Here is a 16,276-nt window from a genome sequence, read left to right as displayed (position 1 = left end):
TTGCTCACTGCATTTGGTCAACTCTTGAATGTCTCTTGTCTGATATACGAATGGGGCTTATAACTCCTCCTTCAGAGAGTGATTGCAAATTTCACTTGGGAAATTGTATTTCTTAATTTATTCTAGAAGTTATACTGCGTCCTTACTCTGTGCAGGCCCAGAGTGAAGGGACTTTGGAATAAAAATATGAACAGGATGCATTCTTGTTCTTGAATCTTTCAAATTACTTAAAGGAAAAATTTAATGTAAATCACCCAAAACGTAACATTGCTACATAAATCTACCTTTGTTAACATGCACATGCTCTTGTGTGTGGAAAGGAAGCCAAAGGCCAGCATTGGTCCCACTGGACCAATCAGTCTCTTGGAGACCATTGGTTCTCCCTCACAGTCACAACGGGTCCTCCCTGCTTCAACCTTTCTCTCTGAACCCTTTCCACAGAAGCACAGAGGTTTGCTGCATGTGGGCGCCCCATATCCAGCCAGGGAAAGCTGAGACTGTGCCCACAGAGAACTTGAGACAGCCTTTGCTCAATGAACCACCAATATAGTCTCTGGGGAAAAAGAAAAAATAAAAATGCAGGGTTCAACTGCTGATATGAGAACCAACAGAGAGCCTTTTAAAAACCACAGATGGGAAGGAAAGTACTGCGTCAGTGGTTGTTGCTTTTGAGGTTTGTGCTGGCTGTTTTTATTTTCATTGTGGAGTGTGCTGAGCTGGGGGATGGGAGATGGTGAATCCCCAAAGCTGAGGCAAAGGATGTGGCTGTAGAGAGCCAGAGCCTTGGTAAAAAGGGCTCAGGCTAGGAAAGGAAGTATAGATGCCATGAAGAAACAGCTTCAAGAGCCCAAAGCCACGATGCCAAAGAAGTTAGGGAAGGTGAGCGGGGAGGAATGGTCAGAGGATGGAGAATCCCATATTGTCAGGGAAGACAAGACACACATGGAGACGAATATTAGAGGAGGAGGGTAGTGGGGGACAAGGGGATTAGCTAAAAGATCTGCAACTATGCAACCTGCAAATGAGTCAGAGGATGGAGTTGGGGTAAGATCAGGAGGAGGTATGTCAAAAAGTGGTTTATCAGCACAAACACAGAGGTGTATTATTCACCCCAAAATAAAGATCATGAGAAAATACAAATTTAAGTTAGACCACCCCTGTTAAACAAGAAATTGCCCTGGGAGCCACTTCACAAAGTTTTTGTAAATAGAACAACATCTAGTTATAACCCAGGCCACTACTTACTTGCACAGATGGGCTGTAAGGAAAATCTGTTTTCTAAGAACGGTGGCACCGACCTCATTCCTAGCCTACCAACGCTGGAGACAAAACAGAGCTTAAGCTCAGTGATCCCAGAACCAGTCAGGGAAGAAGTGTCATCTGATGTCAGCTCACCCACTTCAACTCACTTTCCTGAAAACACTGTGACCCCTACACCAGAAGCCAGTAACCTCCTCTTAACCTCCTAGATACTAGGAAATCCACATTCAGGTGAGCTGTCTATCAATTTGTCCATACATTTGAGCAAATATATTGCTTTATTGTGTCTCCAAATAAAACAAAAATGTGTTCTAGCTTCTTTGAGAGTCGCAGTGATATAAACAAGCAAAATTATATATGTAAAATGTAGAAAAATATTAATTTCACATTTGACATAATATGGTCATCTTTGAAATTCTTTCCTTTCTAGCTTCTAGGATAAACTATACTGATTCTGTTTATTTATTCACTTATTTATTCAAGTAGTATTTATTGCATGCCCATATGCGCCAGTCACTCTTCAAGGTACTGGGCATACAGCATTGAACAAAATAGAAAGAAAGTCTTCTTGTCCTAATGTAGCTTACATTCTGTCTCACTATTCTTCCATTCATTTTGCTATTTCTTCCCTTTTTCTTCAATTAAATACACTCACTACATACCTGGACCTGTATCAAATATGTGATATCTGTTAGCTCATGTAATCCTCCGAATGGCCCTGTTTGAGTGGCACTAACAAGATCTCTGTGTTTTAGAGGAAATTTGGCACAGAAAGGTGACACAGACTCATCTAAAGCCCCTTAGCTAGCAAGTGGCACAGTCTTCAGCCTGAGGCCAGGGTCTCCTTTTCTGTTGAGGAGCCCTCTGCCCTTTTGCTTGCTTTTCTAGCTTCACATCTTTGATGTTTTGCTCATACCTGTCTCTGTTTCGTCTCAAAGAATCCATTTTAATTATCCACCTAACCTTTCATCAGATGGCCTCAAAACCCTTTAGACCCTGCCTTCCTACAAAGCTCCAGGCCAAACCCTTGTCCTTAGAATAAGGACCCACAAACCTCACAGGAGCCACCAGGATCTGAGTCATCTGTCCTCGCCTTTCTTATCTGCTGCCACTCGTCCTCATCTGGCCCCGTACACCAGCTTGCCTGGCCAGCCTCACTCATTGAGGCACATCCTGCTCCCTCTTGCCACAATTCATTTTGTGTTCTCTGTGCACTCTGGCTGTCCCACCTGCTAGATGTCATCTTCCTGCTTGCAGCTTGTACTCACCTTTCAGTTGTTAGCTGGGAGACCTCCAAGGGCCCAACCCTGACCCCATGGGCTAGTTCAGAGTCCTCTATTACAATCTTGCAGCATGGGTGAGTGCCCTTTCTCCCAGTTAGTTTGTAATTGTATGAGTTCTCCTGATGGATCTTAAGGCTCCTTGAGAGCTGGGTCCTATGTCTTTTGCTCACTCTTGTGTCTGAGACTCCAGCTACTAACAAACGTGCCAAGGGACAGACTGAACGATTTGCCACAGGCATGCCCATCACCACCTCAAATTCAGCAAAATGGAAATTACATTTTGCTTGATGACAGATTCTCCCGGCACTTGTCTACTTTCCGGAGGACCTAGTGACCTCATCATACTCATCCTGAGAAGGAATCACATCCTCTCTGTCAAATCACCTTGCTCCCTCCTATGTCTCTCTCAGCCTCTCCCATTTCAAAAGGCGCAGCTGCACTGATGGGCTATGCTTGAATTATTCCATCTAACAAGTGTTTTAGCTTACAGCTTTGTCAGCTGCCAGATACGCTCTACAACAATCATAACACGTATGCAGTCATTCTAAGGCCCTCACGGAACAGGGCCAGATGTTTATTTAAATGTTCTGAATTGTTGCTTGCCTACAGACTTATCATTATTATGCACTCATCTATTCAGGCAGCTCCTTATCAACTCATCTACTCATTTCTTTGTCATGAGCTAATTAACAGGAGGTAGAAAAACTGAAGTTTGGAAAAAGATCTTAAGAAATCATCATGCTGTATGAGGAGAAGGCCACGGGCTGGGGGGGAGGGGAATTCAGAAAATTATGGAGGGAAGGAGCTCAGCAATTCTCCAAATTTAGTAACAGTGAAAATAAGAGAGTAGAGGCTCCGTTAAGGTGCACTATGAAAGATTTCGTTAGAAATGTTGTTTCCTGGGAGGCCAGGGTTCCGAGAATGTTAATTTTATCCTTGTGGTTTAGGGTGTCTGAGTTGTAACTTTTCACTGGGAGTGGCTCATTTGGACTCTTGAAGCCGAGCCAGAGGATAAAACCCGTCCTGTGCCTGCTTCTCCTGAGGCTCTGGGGTTCCTCCCTTCTGTGCCAGACCACGAGGAGAGATAGCGTGGGTAGCTGGGGAAGGCAGAGCAGCTATCGGCTGGGCCAGGCGAGGCCCTGCTGGCCATGGCCTCGGAGGCGCCCGGCGAGCGGCTGCGCGAGGAGGCCAGGTGCCCTGTGTGCCTGGATTTCCTGCAGGACCCGGTCAGCGTGGACTGTGGCCACAGCTTCTGTCTCAGGTGCATCTCCGAGTTCTGCGAGAAGTCGGACAGCACGCAGGGTGGCCTGTATGCCTGTCCGCAATGCCGGGGTCCCTTTGGGATGGACAGCTTCAGGCCCAACAGGCAACTGGCCAGCTTGGTGGACAGCGTGCGGCAGCTGGGGCTGGGCGCCGGGCTCGCCGGGGTGCGCCATTGCCCCCGGCATGGCGAGGAGCTGAGCTGCTTCTGCGAGGAGGACCAGGTGGCGCTGTGCTGGATCTGTGACACCACCCCTGAGCACAGGAGCCACCACACCAAGCCGCTGCAGGAGGCCGCCAGGTGCTACCAGGTGAGAGCCGCTGCGAGCGCTCCGCAGGGCAGGGGTGGAGGTCCCTGATTCGGGGTCCGGAAATGCTACTTTAACAGAGGAGCAGCTGAGCCAGAGGTGTTAAGTGCCTTGCCCAGAGACAGAACCAAATGATGTCACCTGATCTGAATAGCTCTGCGCCCGCCTCCCTCAGCTCACATTCAAGTTGAGGTCTGCTTGACTTTGCTCCGCGGTAACCCCCTTTTTAGAACTCCTGTTCAGAAGCCCAGACTCACTCATTGTTTTAGACTGGCCCCCTCTCCCACGAAGCCTTCCCTGGTCCTTAATTTTATGCTGGTCTCATTTATCCTGATGCTGATGGTCTGGATGCTACGGCTGGAGCTCTGGTATGGAGGGCTGTGTTGTCCAATTGGTTCTTGGTTACAGGTGTACATTTTTTACAGTAAACAAATAACTATCATTTGTATAATAGCTTGCTTTTTCATGGTGTTCATCTTACGTTAAAATTGTTACCAAAATAACTCTGGGTTTGAGCATTTGTTAAGAATAGCTTCTGAGCGGGCACACGGCTATGTTCACATTTAAAGCCTTTCAGTGCGTGTGTACCCTGAAGTGGGAATCCAGCAGCTAAGTGCACAGGCCAGTTCTATATTCAACAAATATCTGGGAACTTATAATGTGAGCATATTCAATGAAGAGGTGCCTCATCCTGGAGTATTTGGCCCCCAAAAGTAACGTTGGTGAAACTCTATAAATAGAATTCTCCCGACTTGTGGTCTTCAAAAGTTTGGGGCATGTTCTGAACACGTTTAGATTCCCAACACCTGGAACCGCTGGTAACACAAAGAAGGCCAAAGTCATGTTTAAGCTACTGACATGTTTAAAGTGCTATCACAGTGAAATTAATTGCAAATACATATTAACTTTCTTAAAATTTTTATTTTTATTTTTTAACTTCGATTGTTTTAAATCAAGGTTTGGGCTATTTCCCGCCCTCAACTTCCCTCTGGATCTACCTGAAAATATCTCTTTTAGTTTTACTTCGTGGTTTTGGTTGTCATCTACAAAACTCAGCTGCTAGCTATATTCTAGCTAGACTTTTGCAGTATGCTCCTGCCTTCTTTTTATCCAGGAAGTACCATATAGATACACTAGCGTGGCTAGTGTAATATTTTTAGAGAATTTCTCTGTATTTCAGTAGCCCTTCAATTAAATACCAAAGAAGTATATTCCAAACTCCTTAGCCTGTCAGTCAAGATTTTCTGAGGCCCTATGTTCTGATTCCACAGCTCTTGTCTTAACCAACCATAAGACCAAGTAAAAGTAGCCTAATCACTGTTGTCCCCAAACAGGACACACTGCTCTCACCTCCTCCCTTTGCTCACAGTTTCTTTTCTCTGAGGGAGTTTTTCTCCATCTATAAATGTCAACGTGTTTTCTTCCTTGCAAACACTAAAGCAAATACCACTTCCCTTGTCGTGTTAAATGCTCCCATGAATTATACTGCTTTTTATATGCATGACATTACAATATCTCTTTTTAAAAATAATTGGTATGTAGGACTTATTGAATGATTTTGATAACAGTTTTTGGGTTTTTTTTCTACTCTTTCTGAGACTTATTGAATGACTTTGACTAGAGTTTAAAAATGTGTGTATGTGTCTATCTTTGCGTGTGTTCTTTGTAAATAAAATATATGTGTTTACCTCTAGCAGGGGTCATAGGGTTGAAAGGAGATTTAATTTCCATTAAATTATTTTTTTACTCCTTGTGAGATTTACAATGTTCTGTATTTCTTTTTCATTTAATAAATACTAACAAGGTTTCTTCTGGCCAAGTAATAATAAACACTTTTCTGATTATAAAGTAATAAATAATTTTAGAAAGTTGAAATACATAGATACAAGAGATAACATCACTTTTCAACCAAGCATTAGTAGATGAGGTTTCATCTACTGAACATTTTCGTTGCTCTGTGCCTAGTTTTTTTATATTCATTACAAGCACTTTTTTTTCAAAATTTGGGTCACATTACATAAAATGTACTTATTTTAATTGACTTTATAATTGTGAGCATTTCTTGTTATTAAGTATTCTGCAATACTTTATTTTAATTCCATCCTGTTAATGTAAAATAAATTTTTCTTACCTATTTTTACCATTTTGGTTAGTTAATAGTTTTACTATTTTAATTCTGCAATGAACATAATTTTAAATAAATCTTTGATTGTCTCTACTATTGACATTTAAAAATATATTTATGCTTAATTTAGTTATGAATGAAGTTGAATGTTTTTATGTGCTTGCTGGGGCCTGTTTCAGTTGATCCTTATATTTCCTGACACACCTGGTTGGTTCGGTACTGGATGAGGGCATCCGTAGTGTTTCAGCATATCTTCCCAAACAGGTAAAGCTCCAGATGGCCCTGGAACATGTGAAGGAAGAGATGGAGGAGGCCTTGACTCAGGAGGCCAATGTGGGGAAGAAAACTGTCATTTGGAAGGTAAGAGCATATTGGGGCTTCAGGAGGCTTGCCTGTCTGAAGAATAAAAATTTGAGTCATTAAATCATTCTTCAGCCATCTTGCCTGCTCCAAACTTTTGTTCTATCTACGTAGGCGCTCAAGGAAAACTTCTCAGTGTCATCCTGGATAGCCCATCCCCTCAAATTAAATTGTGCATCTGTGTTCTTTTTATCTCTAACACTACCAGCACTACCCGGACCCAAATTATTAATAGCTTTGCTGATCTTGATCTCACTGAAACTCACTGATGCATTCCTGGTACCTCGAGCAAAGTCTCCTACTGCCAATATGAGTTTCAAAAATATGTATGTCAGGTGAATGAAATAAGAAATATTTCATAGCATTGATGTTGATGAAATACAGCTAATAGTGGTCATCTTACATAGAGGAGGATAATCGGAATTTTCAGCCATCCATGTACATAATCTCTCTTCTATACTTCATCAGCTCCTTTTTTCTCTTACCCATTTACACACACACACACACACACACACACACAGTATGGTTCTCAGTCTGGGAGGTTTTGCCTTCGAAGGGACATTTTCCAATATCTGTCGATATTTTTAGTTGTCACAACTGGAGGTGGGTGGGCATGCTACTGGCATCTAATGGGTAGAGCGAGGCAAGGAATGCTGCTAAATACCCTACAGTGCACAGGACAGCCCCCCAAAACTCACAACAAAGAATAACCTGGCCAATATCAGTAGGGTCTAGACTGAGAAACTATATATAGAAATTATATGTAAAACATACTATACTTATATAAGAGAGAGAAATTATTTTATAAAATATTTCTATTCTTTATTCTGCTCCAAACAACCCTTCTTCTCTGATAATTTTTTACATTTTCCTAATTCTTTCCTTGAAAATTGTCTTATACTCTATCCTCAGACAGTTATTTCCATAGGGACCATTTTTGCTACATTTGTCTTCTGACATGTCTTATCTTTTGCCACAGCTATATATTTATATGTAAAGCTAAACATTTATTGATAATTTTTGTTCTTTTTAGGCTAATAATCCAAGTCAATTGTTTTTAATTCTTACTTGATTTACAAAATCAGAAACTCCATGTCCAAGGTCTTGGTTCTCGCATGTTTTTAAAACTTCCACTGATTACTCTAAAGTAGAGATGATGCTAAATTCCTGTGCTAAGCCAAATAAACTTGCGTGATCTTTACCATTGAGAAGGTATTCGTGTGAGCCATATGTGATAGGCATGGGTTTAATAAAATGAACTCTAAATTCTACAAAATCCCTTCTCCTTTCTCTATCTGTAGATATAATTGTAGTACTCAAAAGGATGATGTAAGAGAAAGAAGTGCACCCAAATCCCTTCTTCCCACACTATCCGTCATGCCCCGAAGATAACTGCACTCTTTTTCAATGACTGAGTTATTGGCCTCACTCCTCAATAGCCCAGCCTCCAACATGGGGGAGAAACTACATGAGTTGTACCTTTCAGATCTGAATATGGAATTCAGAGCTGTTTGTTTTTAACGAAGTCAGAATTCTATGAATCTAGTGGTTTAGAAAGTGGTAGAAAGAGGTAGAGGCAGGTAATTGGAGGAAGGAGATGACTCTCTTGGGATTCATAAACCATCATTAATTTTTTTTTTTTTTTTTTTGGTGAGGAAGACTGGCCCTGAGCTAAAATATGCAGCAGTCTTCCTGTATTTTGTATGTGGACACCACCACAGCATGGCTTGATGAGCAGCGTGTAGGTCCATGCCTGGGATCTGAACCTGTGAACCCTGGGCTGCTGAAGCAGAGTATGCAAACTTAACCACTACACCACCAGACCAGCCCCTTAAAATTTTTTTTAAGGTGGTAGCTTATGCTGTTTAATCAAACCAAGATGTTATAATGTTTAATAATGGACCAGGGAATCCAAAATGTAGAGAGACTGTGAGAGAATAATTTGCCTCTTATACTCAGTTGAAAGCTAGTTTTCTGGATACCAGTCTCAAGAGGATAAAATTTATGTATAATAATGCTGTAGCAAAATATCTTCCTTAGGCCTATCCAAAAATTGTAGATGTGAGATTTGGGTAGAAATCAGAATTCATTCCCTGAAGTTAACTCTGCAGTAAGTGGCCTGAGGATCACTTAGTTCTTTCTTGGCTCTGCAGAAAAGATTAGCCTTATGGTTTTAAGATTACTGTATTACTAAGGAATGTTCACATTTTCTAATCTCGAAGCCTTTTCTTATTCACATTTCTAAATCCACGTCTCTCTAATCTTTTTTCGTAATTCAATTGTACCTACACAACGCTCATTTCAGTGACTATTCTAATAGTAAATTTTAATTGCTATTGTGCAAGTACTCTATGCTGCTCACTTTGCTCAAGAGTTTAATAGACATTTAATTCTGATTCCCGTGCTCTTCTTTCTCACATTTTATGTATGGTACTGAAACTTGAATATAAAAGTGCCTTGTCCCCAAGTCCATGGCAAAATGGGAACCCAAACCCAACAGTCTTTCTCAAGTTCTGAGTTTGAGAACTCTACCAGGCTGCTTCTCATATGAGTGGCCTCTGGTTTCTGCATGTTGTTAAAAGGCACCCAGTCAGTTTGCAGAGTTATGGAGCTGAGATCACTCGGGACATTGCCTTCCCCAGCTTCACCCTCCCATACACAAAGGTGGAAGCCAGACGCTGTGCCCCCGTCACTGTTGATTTGATCCACTGTGTCACTCCAGGAGAAAGTGGAAATGCGGAGGCAGCGCTTCAGGTTGGAGTTTGAGAAGTATCGAGGCTTCCTGGCCCAGGAGGAGTTACTGCAACTGAGGCGGCTGGAGGAGGAGGAGCGAGCCACTCTGCAGAAGCTGCGGGAGAGCAAGAGCCGGCTAGTCCAGCAGAGCAGGGCCCTGAAGGAGCTGGCTGAGGAGCTGGAGGAGAGGTGCCAGCGCCCAGCCCTGGGTCTGCTGGAGGTGAGGCTGGGTGCCTGGGGGAAGCGAGGGTGGATGTGAGACCAATGGGGCAGACAGCACCTTTCAGAGAAAAACCGTTTAGGCATTTATGCTCTTTAGGAAAAGGGCATCCTAGAACTTTCTTGGAAGGCATCTTAATTCTAAATCCTACCATCAGAATCAGAAGGAACCCTGGAGAATCATATAAAATAGTTCGTATTGAAGACAAAAACCTAAATATTTTTAAAAATTAAAATTAATTTGATGATTTACGTAAGACTAAACAGGAAAAGGACAACATGCACTACGTTGGCTGAAAAACACTTCTTAAAACCTCACAGTCGATCTGTAAATGACTCGATTGCTATATTCAGTGATGGCCAGTCCAAAAAGTCTTTGGTAACCTGTTTCAGTCAATAGCCAAGCATGTGAATAATGTTTGAAATTGTCTAGCTTGAAATTTTAATGTTAAATTTTAAGGTACATGCTAATTTCCTTGCCCCTATTGCATGCCTATTCCAGGCACAATGGGAAGGAATTACATGGGCTCCATGCAGCTTGCTCACAATCTGTTTGAGATTCTAGAGCAGACAAATAACAGGGAAAAGGAAATATTTGTTTTTAATTCTCCATTAAGGCATTAAGATCCCAAGTGAATTGGAAGAGTTGTCATTGATGGATGTATGTTATCATGATAGAACCCACTACAATAAAAATTTTCTGGGCACACTTCATTCTATCTCATCCTCAATCACCTATTCAGGGGTTTCTGAACTAAATAATTCATATCCTCAGGGTTGGCCTAGTGGCGCAGCGGTTAAATTCGCACATTCCACTTCTTGGTGGCCAGGGGTTCGCTAGTTCGGATCCCAGGTGTGGACATGGCACCTCTTGGCAAAAGCCATGCTGTGGTAGGCGTCCCCCATATAAAGTAGAGGAAGATGGTCATGGATGTTAGCTCAAAGCCTGTCTTCCTCAGCAAAAAGAGGAGGATTGGCAGCAGATGTTAGCTCAGGGCTAACCTTCCTCAAAAAAAAAAAAAATTCAGGGCTGGCCCCATGGCCAGAGTGGTTAAGTTCGCGCTCTCCGCTGCAGGCGGCCCAGTGTTTCGTTGGTTCGAATCCTGGGTGCGAACATGGCACTGCTCATCAAACCACGCTGAGGCAGCGTCCCACATGCCACAACTAGAAGGACCCACAACAAAGAATATACAACTATGTACCGGGGGGCTTTGGGGAGAAAAAGGAAAAAAATAAAATCTTTAATAAATAAATAAATAAATAAAAAATTAGATTATCTTTAAAAAAACAATTCATATCCTCATACAAGTACAGTGACTAATCAGCACTGGGCACATAGTGAGGGTCATTAAATGAAGGAATTTACAAAGCATTTGTAGTTAATTTGTCCAATTTTATCTTCAATATAGCTATATATAAGTAAAAAATTATTATTATCATTATTATTGTTATTGTTATGCCAGTTTCCTTGTGAGCAAACTAAGAGTCAGAAAGGAATTAATTTTCCAAATTCCAGACAGTAAATACACAGAGGAACTTCAGCATTTTCAATAATAACATTCATTATCTTATCTTACTGTATCTCAAAACACAACATTTAAAACGAGCATTTATTAGCACCAAATAAATGTTAAAATGATTTATAATGCAAATCTTAGGGAGAATATATTCTTAAATAATTTACTTCCATTTTTATACCTACCTTTTTCTTTCTTCCCCAGTATCATGAGCTACACTTTACCCCCAGTGGCCAAGACCAAGGCCTGCCATTCCCATAAAAAGTAAAACTAATCATTTCCTTGTTTTTAAAAATTAATCTGACAAGTGGTTATTTTTAGAGGGAGAGGGGAAATATAATGCAGGTGATTTATTTAATAATCTACTTTGAGATAAACTGCTGCCAGATATTGATGACTTCTAATTTTATCCACTTAAGTAACACTCACATATGAGTCCACAGCTATGGTGTGTTGGTTCAGAGAATGAGGAATTTGGGGTTTTCTTACAGAGACATTGAAAGTAATGTTTTGTGTCTATACCTTTCACTGTTTCTCAAATTATGCAGATGTTTAGGATCTGTTTTTACCCTAATTCCATCTACCTGGTGCATCTATTTGGTGCAGAAGGTACCTCTTTGTTAATATATCCAAATGTCAGAATTATCAATTCAGAAAATAGTTAAATTGGTAGATATCCTAGGAACTAACCTAAACCTTGTGTAATCTGATTCGATTCTAATAGAGGAAAACTGATTCTAGCATTTTAAATTCACAGGAAAATTCAACGACAGCCTATTTTTGGCTTTTCTTAAGAGAGATTCACGTCTCCTATAGTTTTATCTTAATAGTTAACAATTTCTACTAATTCCTCAACAGATGGTCGTGGTTTGTCCCCAATGTGTCAAAAGCAGTTTAGAGAACTTAACTCACACCTGCTTGTGTTTTTCTTTCGCTTTCAGGGTGTGAGAGGAGCCTTGAACCGGTACGTTCGCTTTCAGAATCACAGAGGGGGTTGGGATAGTCCAAGGAGGTTGGTGGATAACCCCACTGAGAACTATTGATTCTGTGCTCTTCTCAGAAGTGAGAGTGTTATAAGGCTGGAACCAGAGACCATCCCCATGGAGCTGAAGACAATGTGTCGTATCCCTGGCATGAGGGAAATGTTGAGGAAGTTCCAAGGTAGGTTGCATCTTAGAGCTTGGGGAACTATAGTGCCTGGAAATTGGCTGTTATTGCAGTTTGTTACCTTACAGGCTAGATCAACAAACAGAACCCAAAGTTTAGGGGCTAAAATCAGCAAAGGTTTATTCTGAGATCATGTTATTGGTTTATTATTGGATTGTGTCTCACTGTGGGACCTGTGCAGATAGAGATCCACATCCTTCCTGTTGCTGGTAGCCATAGGAAAGGGAAGGTTACAGTGAATCATGCACTGCTCCTAAAGGCATCCACACTGAAGTGGCCCATGTGGCTTCCCTTAAGATTTTATTGATAGAAGTGAGTTGCATGGCCATAAAAAACTATAAGGGTAGGGGCCGGCCTGATGGTGTAGTGGTTGAGTTTGTGCACTCTGCTTTGGCGGCCCATGGTTCACCGGTTCGGATCCCAGGCGCAGACCTATACTCTGCTTATCAAGCCATGCTGTGGCAGGCACCCCACATGTAAAGTAGAGGAAGATGGGCACAGATGTTAGCTCAGGGCCAATCTTCCTCAGGAGGATTGGCAATGGATGTTAGCTCAGGGCTGATCTTCCTCAAAAAAAACAAAAAAATAACTATAAAGGGACATAAGAGAGAGCTCTGTGCCCAAAAGAAAGAGGACTGGGATATTTGTGATCAGTCCTAAAGAATATCTGAGTCACTGACATCCACATAAGCTACATTTGGTTAGAACAATGGGCTTGAAAGTGTAGTTCATCTCTTATTAGCTGTGATATGAATAACATTAGTTCCAATAAATCTCCATTTTCTTGTTTATAAAATGTGAAAAAAATTATTGTTTGGAGGACTAAATGAAACATATTTTAAAAAGGGTAAAAAATCATCAATAAGAAAACATTGTGGGGTATCAAATAAGAAGTTCGATTTATTTTATTATCTAATTTGATAAGTTGCTTAAATTAGAGAGTCAATAAAGCCAAAAATATTCAATCAATTATTTTTATATATGAATTACTGTAATGTCATAAATTAATTTGTTTGGTTTGATTATGTTATTCTTTAAAACAGTATATATTCAATATTATTAAAATTTCTTTTTTTAATCCAGTTATACCAAGTAATGAAAACAGTGGCTAATAGTGGCTAAATAGTGGTTTCACTACTTACAGGGAACCAACCTCGTCCCATAGTGAGAAAACCCACATTAGCAGTCCTATTCAGTGATTTAATCCACATTCTGATGGGCAGATGAATGTACACTAACTGCATGAATCGTTGCAGGTCATTACACTCTCAGAATCTGTGTCCTCGTTTTCCTGTTTCTTTTTACTGAATTGAATAATTAATCAATTCAACAAAATTGTCTATTTTATGCCAGTCACTTTTCTAGTCATTCGAATATATCTTTGAACAACGGCAACAAAAATCCTACAAATCTGCAGCTTCATGTTACAAATGTTTATTTAAATTATTCAAAATACACAGAATGTCAGATGATACAGAATATTGAAAAAACAAAATATGGTAAGGGTGACCAGAAATTCTGGGGATAAAGCATCTAATTTTGAATTTGGTGATCAAGGAAGACCTCATCCAGTAAAGGATAACTTAGCAAACAGCTTGTCTGGAGGAGAGCATTCCAGTAGCAGGAAGAAGGAGTGTCAAGGCCTGAGATGGAAGTGTGGAAGATGTGTTCCGGGAGCTATGAGGAGGCTGTGCAGCTGCAGCAGAGTGAGAGAGGAGAGTCAACAGTGCAGGACCCTCCAGGCAGGCCACTGCGAACAGGGTGCTTTACCTCTGAGTCAAATAGGAAAGTCATGAAAAGTTGTATACAGAGGAATAGCATGAGTGGATTAATGTTCTGTGGGGATCACTCTGCATGCTTTATTGAAAACAAAGTACAGATGGGCAAGGTTTGAAGTGTGAAGTTAGGAGCCTTTGCAATAATTCAATCAGATGATTGTAGTAGTACCGGAGGTGCTGAGAAATGGACAGAATCTTGGTGTATTTTGAAGGTAGAGCTGGCAAAACTTGCTGTTGGATTAGATATGAGGTGTCTTTAACTACTTGCCCTGGGCCAGCCCCTGCAAATTTTATTTTTAAATGCGGAAGATCTTCCCAAGAGTACCCAAGTGCTCTGGATGTAGATGAAAGGGTTCTAAATGATTATGCACTTGGTTTGTCATATTATCAACGTTATGTTTTTACTGGAGCAATAAGGAGCCCTGAATTAAGAAGAGGCAGCAGTGGAATACACCCGAAGGTAATGAAGAATATCCTTAGTGACCTGCAAGGTGAAATACTTATTTTGTTTTCTCCAGGAATTATTAGAGAGAGGAAACTGAGGAAGAGTGTGACTATTCTCCTCAATATCATGGCTTTCTAAGTTTTTACCAGTCTTTTCTGTCCTTTCACATGTCCCACAAAATTCTTCCCACAGTCGATGTAAAGCTGGACCCTGCCACGGCCCACCCTAGTCTCCTCTTGACCGCTGACCTGCGCAGTGTGCAGGAAGGAGAACTGTGGAAGGTTGTCCCCAACAACCCCGAGCGATTTGACACATGGCCTTGTATCCTAGGTTTGCAGAACTTCTCATCAGGGAGGCATTACTGGGAAGTTGTCGTGGGAGAAAGAGCAGAGTGGGGTTTAGGTGTCTGTCAAGACACCGTGCCAAGAAAAGGGGAAGCCACACCGTCTCCGGAGAACGGGGTCTGGGCCATGTGGCTGCTGAAAGGGAATGAATATATGGTCCTTGCCTCACCGTCAGTGCCTCTCCTCCACCTGGAACGGCCTCGCCGAATTGGGATTTTCTTGGACTACGAAGCAGGCGAAATCTCCTTTTACAATGTCACAAATGGGTCTTACATCTACTCATTCAGCCAACTGTTCTCTGGTCTCCTCAGACCTTATTTTTTCATCTGTGACACGACGCCTCTTATCTTGCCACCTATAACAGAAGCGGAGTCAGGAGATTGGGCATCCAGGTGTCTTCTTGACTCTGCCTCTAGTGTTAGAGACGATCATTCCTAAAATTCTGTTCCTGAGAATTTTAAGCCTAGCAAAGTTTCCTGGAGTGGAGTGGGGGATACAAATATGCTAAGCTTCAACAAATACCCCCATTTAGATCATGACTGTAATCTTTATTGCTGTGGAAATTTTCCCGTAGGGACAAAACAGAAAATATGAAATATTTGCATTTGGAGGAGCATTGTAGAACATAATAATTTTAGAAATGGGGCACTCTCATCACTCTTTTTCCAAATGGCTCCATACATTCTTTTTTTTATTATTATTGTTTTTTGCTGCTTTATTAGTTATTCTGGGCATCAAGGGGATATAACTGAGGTTGGAATGCCACCAAAACCAAGGACGCTTTCTCTCCATCACAGTCTCTCAGGGACCACCTGAGATCATTAAATCTCCCATGTCCATTTCTTTACCCCATCTCTATTTTTTGAACTGAGTCTTTTATTAGACTTCTTTGAACACAGGACAGAAACTGATCGTATTAAAATGGAGCACCAAGTTCACATGTACACGGGCAGCTTACCAACTGGAATTTGGATACCATTTCTTTATTCTGTAGAGTAAAGATAATTTGATGTTGATGGCTTGATTTGCATCATTTCTTTCCTAATTATTGTGGCTGAGAGTGAGAAGAATCTAGTAGTAACATGGCCTCAGGAGGCCAAAGTGTACCGTGTGTGTGTGTTTGTTTTGGAGAATGAGCAGTTCTCAGAGCAGAGGTACCTGAGCTCATATATCCTAAAATGTGACCTTTACAAGACAGATGCCAGAATGTTAACCAACACATGGAAATAAGGAGGAGATTCATTTCTATTCACAGGGCTCCTTGAAATGAAAATTAGTAAAGTGCAAGGAACAACATGTGAATGAGGGATTCCCTGTGTCTTAAAGTTTCAGCTGTAGCAGGGGGGCCACCTCTTTTATTAATAGTCTCTGACACTGTCTCTCATTATACTCCCTCTATCTCCTTCCTTTCACCACACTGGCTACATTTTGAGCCTTGCATATCTGAAACAAGCACCTTCCTCAGGGCCTTTGCACT

At 41.3% G+C, this 16,276-nt stretch overlaps 1 protein-coding gene across 1 annotated transcript; it reads left to right on the top strand.

The window, feature by feature from the left end:
* Nucleotides 1–3,492: 3,492 nt before the first annotated feature.
* TRIM58 (tripartite motif containing 58) lies at nucleotides 3,493–15,764 on the top strand. Its single transcript, XM_046672152.1, has 6 exons — nucleotides 3,493–4,114; nucleotides 6,501–6,596; nucleotides 9,319–9,549; nucleotides 12,007–12,029; nucleotides 12,126–12,226; nucleotides 14,648–15,764. The coding sequence occupies exons 1-6, from the start codon at nucleotides 3,692–3,694 to the stop codon at nucleotides 15,235–15,237; spliced, it is 1,464 nt and encodes a 487-aa protein (XP_046528108.1). The 5' UTR covers nucleotides 3,493–3,691; the 3' UTR covers nucleotides 15,238–15,764.
* Nucleotides 15,765–16,276: the final 512 nt, after the last annotated feature.

The sequence above is a fragment of the Equus quagga genome, chromosome 9 (assembly GCF_021613505.1).
Source record: "Equus quagga isolate Etosha38 chromosome 9, UCLA_HA_Equagga_1.0, whole genome shotgun sequence".
NCBI lineage: Eukaryota > Metazoa > Chordata > Mammalia > Perissodactyla > Equidae > Equus > Equus quagga.
The sequence above is the reverse complement of the archived record's forward strand: the minus strand, read 5'-3'. Positions and strand labels throughout refer to the sequence as shown.

Bases quoted from the DNA above. Each gene is read 5' to 3' on its own strand.
- TRIM58 (XM_046672152.1), top strand. From the start codon at position 3,692: ATGGCCTCGGAGGCGCCCGGCGAGCGGCTGCGCGAGGAGGCCAGGTGC. The intron at 4,115-6,500 runs GTGAGAGCCGCT...CTTCCCAAACAG, and splicing joins AGGCCGCCAGGTGCTACCAG to GTAAAGCTCCAGATGGCCCT. The intron at 12,227-14,647 runs GTAGGTTGCATC...TTCTTCCCACAG, and splicing joins AATGTTGAGGAAGTTCCAAG to TCGATGTAAAGCTGGACCCT.